The sequence below is a fragment of the Argentina silus genome (genome assembly GCF_951799395.1).
Source record: "Argentina silus genome assembly, chromosome: 5".
In the NCBI taxonomy this organism is placed as follows: domain Eukaryota; kingdom Metazoa; phylum Chordata; class Actinopteri; order Argentiniformes; family Argentinidae; genus Argentina; species Argentina silus.
This window is the reverse complement of record NC_139659.1, coordinates 12,604,127-12,611,626: the sequence shown is the minus strand read 5'-3', so window position 1 is coordinate 12,611,626 and position 7,500 is coordinate 12,604,127. Positions and strand designations below refer to the sequence as shown.

The window sequence follows — 7,500 nt, the reverse complement described above, 5'->3', positions numbered from 1 at the left end:
GAGGAGGAGGGGTAGAGGAGGAGGGGTAGAGGGGGATAGGTAGAGGAGGATAGGTAGAGGAGGATAGGTAGAGGAGGAGGGGTAGAGGAGGAGGGGTAGAGGGGGGTAGGTAGAGGAGGATAGGTAGAGGAGGATAGGTAGAGGAGGAGGGGTAGAGGAGGAGGGGTAGAGGAGGAGGGGTAGAGGGGGGTAGGTAGAGGAGGGGTAGAGGAGGGGTAGAGGAGGAGGGGTAGAGGAACCATAAGGAATGGATAGGAAATAAGACCCAAAACATGTCGTCTTCAGCTTAACCCCAGTCATCTCCTAGTCTCTCTCCACAACAGTACTCTCCTCTCCTCTCCTCTCCTCTCCTCTCCTCTCCTCTCCTCTCCTCTCCTCTCCTCTCCTCTCCTCTCCGAGCCCATCCCCTCCTTTCTCCATGGCTAGTCTCTCTCTCTCTCTCTCTCTCTGTCTTCCTCCTATAGTGCAACGTTGAACTCGGTCACCAGGAAGTCCACGTGGTCCCTCTCTTTGGTCTTGAAGGCCTCGGCGATGAGGCGGGCGGCGTCCCTGTGCTCCCGCCCCGCAGGGAAACCCCGTTCACCTCCAGGATCACTGACCCACCTTCAGCTGGCCGCAGTTATGGCCGAACCGCCCCTCTGAAGAGAGAGAGAAGAGAGAAAGAGAGAGAGAGAGAGAGAGAGAGAGAGAGAGCGAGAGAGAGAGAGAGAGAGAGAGGAGAGAGAGAGAGAGAGAGAGAGGGAAGGGGAACAAGACAGAGGGGGGGGAAAGAATGAGAGAGAGTGAGAATTATTGATGCTACATACTCTTGACATTGCACTACTATTGTTATTATTTATTGTTGTTGTTATTATTGCAACCATTAAGCTGCTACTGACACTACACCCTTTATGCACCTACTGTCACTGTTTTATTACTATTATATTATATTGTATTGTTGATTCGTTGGCTGTTGTTGACTGTGTTGATCGAGGAGCAAGATCTCAAAGCATTTCACTATATCTATTAGTTGTATGCGATGTATGTGACAAATAAAATGTGATTTGATTTGATCAGATTTTTGATTTGAGAGAGGAACACCAAGAAACATCTGTGAAGAGAATCTCTTCGCTACAGAACACACAGAGAACACAAACAGGTGAGACAGCCCCCCCCCCTTCCATAACAGAACACATGAACACAACAGGTGAGACAGCCCCCCCCCCCACTACAGAACACAGGGAACACAACAGGTGAGACACCCCCCCCCCCACAACAGAACACAGAGAACACTAACAGGTGAGACAGCTCCCCCCCCCCCACCCCTTCCACAACAGAACACATGGAATACAAACAGGTGAGACTGGCCCCCCCCCCCACTACAGAACACAGGGAACACAACACAATGGTGAGACAGTCCCCCCCCCCCCCCACTACAGAACACAGGGAACACAACACAAACGGGTGAGACAGGACCCCCCCCCCCCCCACTACAGAACACAGAGAACACAAACCGGTGAGACAGCCCCCCCTCCACAACAGAACACAGAGAACACAAACAGGTGAGACATGCCCCCCCCCCCTCCACTACAGAACACAGTGAACACAACCAGGTGAGACAGCCCCCCACCCCCCCCTCCTCCACTACAGAACACAGAGAACACACCTGTCAGACCTTTCTGCCTCCCTGTCTCCCCTGTGTCTCCCCAGCTCCAGCCTGCAGGCCGTACCTCATTATCTGCGGTGGGAGGGTTTTTAAAAGGGCACCCAGCCAGCCCGCAGTGTAGGAGTGCATTATCACTTGTTATTTAATGAGACTGCCACAATGAGCCTCAGCCAGTGGATCGGGGAGGAGATGGGGGCGATAAGGGGCTGACAGACTGATGAAGGTGACCAGAGAGTGGAGGAGGCAGCCCTGCACATCGACTACAGTCCCAGATAATTATAGTCAAAGAAATAGTCTCCCATTTCTACCTCCACCTGCTCCACCGATACACATACACTGGTATCATTTGAAACACTGGAATCAAATTCCATTCCTCATCCCGTTCCATGCATTACAACGAGCCCGTCCTCCGCCAGCCTCCGCTGATGTGTATGTATGTCTTCTGCACTCTACATGACTGTTTTCACACAATATCTTGCAGGACACAACCAGGAAAGATTCCTAGCGACCAAGAAAGATACCTAGCAACCGAGAAAGATTCCTTGCAACCACTTGTTGCATTGCAACACACTTGTCTGATTGTGATTGTGAATCTGGGTTTTATCGTGTCCTCAGGGTGGATTCTAAACGTGTAACTGCTCAGGTCCGGAATGCTGCCTAGTTAGGATACGGTTGGACAGTGTGATTGACGGGGGGGGGGTGTACCTGGGTGTCAGAGAGAGTGGGCGATTTCTCCACCTAATTAAACAATGGGGCCGTAATAAGCTGATCATGGCGTTCCAGAGGTGTTCATTAGCGGTGTGGAGAACGGCCCGACGACCCCCAGACGACCCTGAAACTCTCCCTTCGACCAATTAGGATGCTGATGAGGCTTTGTCCCCAAAGGCTGATTAGGCTGGGGGGGGGGGGGGGGCTGAGGGGGGCTGGGCACATAGAATATATATGAAAATTAGCTCAGCGGCGGCGGCGAAGGCAGGAGGACACTTTGCCACTTTGTTTCCCGATAGGCGGAAAGGTAAAACAGATAAATAGAAAGGAAAAGGCAGAGACAAAAGACTGTGGCTGTATCTCATTCTGGGGTCTTTTGTCTGTGGATTTCCATTACGGCCGGCTGATGAGGAGACTTGCGGAGGGGGAATTAAAACCCACTCACGCCTGTCTGTTTGTCTCCCTCCTCTCTTTCCTCACCCCCACCTCAGCCCGAGCTTTTATTAAATGCCTTTCTTTCCTCTCTCTCTGCCTCCTTTCCTCCCTCCCTCTCTCTTTCTCTCTCTCTCTCTACCTCTCTCTCTCTCTCTACCTCTCTCTCTCTCTCTTTCTCTCTCTCTCTCTCTTTCTCTCTCTGCCTCTCTCTTCCTCCATTTCCCTCTCTCTCTCTCTCTCTCTCTTTCTCTCTCTCTCTCTCTTTGTCTCTCTCTCCCTCCCTCCCTCCCTCCCTCCCTCCCTCCCTTCCCCTCCCCTCCCCTCCCTCTCCCTCGCTCTCTTTGATTTGGAATACGCTGATTTCTCAGCCACTGCCTTTGTCGCTCCCCTCGCAATCAGCGGCTCTTTTATTTTTCATTAGCCAATCATCAAAGCATCTTTTCTGAGAGGCAGGGCGCCTTCCGTCGCTCCCTGGACTCCATGGAGAAGCTTGCCAGTCCTCTTCACTCTTCATGCTAATGGGCTGTGACACAGGCGGACCTGGGCGGACCTGAGCAGAGCCGCGCCACGACACGGCTGGAACCGTCATTACGGCTACGGTGGGCTCCTTCCCGGGCTCAGCCGTGGCCTTCATCCAAGGTGACGCAGCATTTATCTCGGTCGTTGTTATGTACGACTGTTCTTAGGAGTGGGTACAGTAGGCATGCTAGGCTATTGATGTGACTTTAAGTGGCTGGTACAGGTAAAGGGGTGGTTATTACTCCTCACCTGAGCTGCAGTCGTAATAGCCCTCGACATTCACCTCAGCCACGACGTCAAGGGATTGATCGTTGAACCTTGTGATGTGGGTATCTCTCTCTCGTTCTCTCTCTCTCTCTCTTTATCTCTCTTTCTCTTTGTAACCCTAGCTGGCAAACTATTATAAAGTACTGAACAGGCTGAATTTATAATGACCCTCTATTGTCTCCGTAGTTCTCTGAGTGTTTGGCCTTTGAGGGAAGCTGTTTAAGGTGATAATCATCTCTATAGAAGCTGCCATCCGTCTGAGAAGGGGAACAATGCCCGGCCCGCAGTGTGACTTCAGCTCCTGTATGAAGCCAAAAGGCTGATCTGACATCAATCACCACCCACCAGAAAGAGTGGAGCTGTGTGTGTGTGTGTGTGTGTGTGTGTGTGTGTGTGTGTGTGTGTGTGTGTGTGTGTGTGTGTGAGTGTGTGTGTGTGTGTGTGTGTGTGTGTGTGTCTGTGTGTGTGTGGAGGGAAGGCTGCAGGAGGTGTCATAAATGGTATTGTAGTTGGGAACATTGAGTACAGTAGCTCTGACACTGAGCTTCCAGAAAAGCCCTGTTAGACTCAGTAAGGAATCTTAACGGTCAACTCTTTAGCGACTATCTTCAAATACAATTGTTACACACCAAAGTACTGACGGTGATAGTCACTAAAAGAGTTGTATTGAGTGTAAGCTCAGCGTTAGCATGTCATGCTACGCCCTGGACCACAACTAAGTGTCTGAGTCCATTCTCATTCTGACTGGTGCAGGAGACTGCAAGGCGACTGACCTTTTGTAGTTAAAGTGGAATTTGACAACAAAAATGTTTTATATATTATTTATATATATTTATATAAAAATTTATAAAATATATTTATATATTTTATTTATATAGATATATATTTCTCATCAGAGCACCACTGATATGGTCCCAAAATGTCATTACTTTGTGCATACAAACCTCATAGATTACTTCCTGGAATAGTCAAATCATCTTGGGTAAGAGGTGGGTTAAAAGGGGGGTATTTCTGTGTCTATGAGACCCACCTGTATGGTGACGATACGTGGCAGGGGCTGGCGCGTGTTGGCGCCCCCCTCGATGGCGATGCCCAGGGTGCTGGCACTCTTTGCCACCCTCACCAGTGTGGAGGTAGGCTCCAGGAGACCCGGCTGAGAGAGAGAGGGAGGAGAGGAGGAGAGGAGGAGAGGAGGAGAGGAGGAGAGGGTGGAGAACATTCATTTAGCATATCATTCAGACACCCATCCAGATGTCCTGAATGACATACGCATACTGGAACCCCTTGTTGGGTGTCACCCATTGGTCGACCCAGACGTAGAACAGAACCATTGCAACCCTTAGACACAGCGGACCAATCGCTGAGTACCAGAGAGGGTGGGGGGGGGGGGGGGACCTCTATGTGCTACAGCGCAGTTTGAGATGAAATGAACGAGTTTGATTGAATGGATGAGAAATCAATGGGAAAGAATAACAAATCAATGAGCAAACAATATAAAATACCTTATGAGCATAAAGAGAAGAAGAAAAGAGAGAAATAAATCACAGTTAGGATTGAGAACAAGCTCCAGGGCAGGAGGTTTAGTGACACAGCTCTCTCTCACACACACACTCTCTTCAGCTCCCTGGCTGTCACAAACCACACCTCTGTCAGTGCTCATCCCTCTCTCTCAGCCCCATCCACCCATCCATCCGTCCATCCTTTCATCCATCCATCCATCCATCCATCCGTCCATCCGTCCATCCTTTCATCCATCCATCCATCCGTCCATCCGTCCATCCTTTCATCCATTCATCCATCCATCCATCCCTCCTTACCTCCATCCATCCCTCCATTTATCCATCCATCCATCCATCCATCCATCCATCCATCCATCCATCCATCCATCCATCCTTTCATCCATCCACCCATCTTCTCATCCATCCATCCATCCATCCATCCATCCATCCTCTCATCCCCCTCTTTGTCCCTCTGTGCCGTCTCTCTCCCTGCTGGCTTGCCCCCCTCACCGGTTTGGCAGGGGCGTCCCCTCCTGCCCCCGGGGGGTCTCTCGGGGGCCGTGTGCGGGCAGGACGGGGGCTGCTGTCCTTGCTGAGGCGTCCAGAGTCGGTGATGTCCACCCCACTGTCCTCACTCAGGGTCTGGCCGCTGTCTGACAACAGGCTGGCTCCTAGTGGAGGGACAGGAGGTCCGAGACAGAGGAGAACACACACAGCTAGATCATAACACACTCTCTATAACACACTCTAGAAACGCTCTCATGAGTTCTGTGTTCCAAAATGCATATCTTGAGCGTATTCCAAGTACGGTACACTCTAGAACACATTTTGGAACCCAGCCATGGTTTTGTGTGGAACTGCTCGCCTAGATCATAACGACGTTACATGACTAAATGCCCCCCCCTCCTCTCACCTCGGGCCTGGGGAAGCGGCCGCACCTCATTGACATCAGGCTCCGCGTTGGGCCTGTGTACCTCCACCATGACAAACTGCTGTTTGGAGCCTGGGGAGGAGGGGGAGGCCTTGTCCAGGCTAGGGGGCAGGTGATGAGGAGGGGGCGCAGAAGGGGCAGGCAGCGGGGGTGGAGGAGGGGGAGATGGGGAGGGGGCGGCAAGCTTGGTCCTACTGGGGGACTGGACCCTGGGGAAGGGGCCTATGGGGTGCTGGTTGACCATGTTGAGCTGGGCTGCTGCTATCTCCTTCTTGGAGGGGGCTGAGGTGTCCCTCTTACGGGGGAGCGAGGGGTTTCTCGCGGAGGTCAGGGAGGGTGAGGAATAGGGGCCGGGGTTTTTGGGGGGGTTGCGGGGGGGGGCGGTGAAGTAGAGGCCGGAGTGTGAGGATTCAGAGGAGGGGCGTTTGTTGACCTGGTCCCGTCTGCCGGGGCGCTTCTGCACCGCTTTGGGGGGCGGGGGTTTGAAGGTGGGGGGGGGCTCGATCGGGGTGTGCACCTCATCCTAAAGTAAGAGGGAAATAGAGGTGTTATCATTCTGAAACTCATATTCACCCTTCACACGCACGCACGCACGCACACACGCACACACACAAACACACACACACTTGTGTGTCTTGAACACTTGTATCTACATATTTAGATTGTTGTATCCCTTAATCCTCTCATCTCACAACACACACACACACACACACACACACACACACACACACACACACACACATATATACACACACACATACACATACACGCAAACCTCCACACATAATCAACTGTCACAACATCTCATGACTCAGCACAAGTCCATCTCACACAGTGCTCAGCTGAGAGCCACTGTTAGACTGGGAGGCCGTGCTGGCCTCTGGGTCCGTCCCCCAGTCCTGCTGGTCAGAGGAGCCCGTTCCCAACTGGGGGGCTCCGAACCCACAAACCCCCCAACGTTCAAATTAACAACAATGACAAAACAGCAACATGAGGATGCATGGAGTGGGTCATGGCCAAAGAAAGAAAGAGAGGGAAAAATGTGTGAGAGAGAGAGAGAGAGAGAGAAAGAAAGCAATCATAACAAACACAAATATGAGCTTGGCTGAATGGGGGGGGGCTGATTCTTATTTGAGATTGAAGGACCGCCTCGGGTCTGTGCACTTAGGTCTCCTCCCGGTCCCACTCTCTCACAGAACAACTCTGCCTCTGGTCCGTTCCTGTTGCTCTGGTAACGGAGGAGGAGGAGTGTGTACGGGAGCTGTTCTGCCTGTGATAGCTATTACCTGAGGTAGCAAGCTCTTCCCTAATAAACCGGGAGGAGGAAGAGGAAGAGGAGGAGGAGGAGGAAGGGGGTGCATCTATCTCCTATCACATCCAAACACAACCCCCCCCCCCCCCCCCCCCCCACAGGGAAGGAAGGATGCCTATCCTCAGTGTCCTCCTTCTCTCTTTCATCCCCCTCCAATAAGCAGGAACCCCCTCCAGCCCTCCCT

The 7,500-nt window shown here is 52.0% G+C and overlaps 1 protein-coding gene across 1 annotated transcript in view; it reads right to left on the bottom strand.

Annotated features, from left to right (window-relative positions):
- Positions 1 to 458: 458 nt before the first annotated feature.
- The window catches only part of whrna (whirlin a), a gene marked incomplete at both ends in the record, with an annotated part of 73,815 nt that continues 66,773 nt past the window's right edge, over positions 459 to 7,500 (bottom strand). The window contains 7 exon segments of the mRNA XM_083669755.1: positions 459 to 559; positions 562 to 594; positions 597 to 623; positions 626 to 638; positions 4,605 to 4,727; positions 5,584 to 5,744; positions 5,987 to 6,527. Coding sequence (XP_083525881.1) covers positions 459 to 559; positions 562 to 594; positions 597 to 623; positions 626 to 638; positions 4,605 to 4,727; positions 5,584 to 5,744; positions 5,987 to 6,527 — 999 coding nt within the window.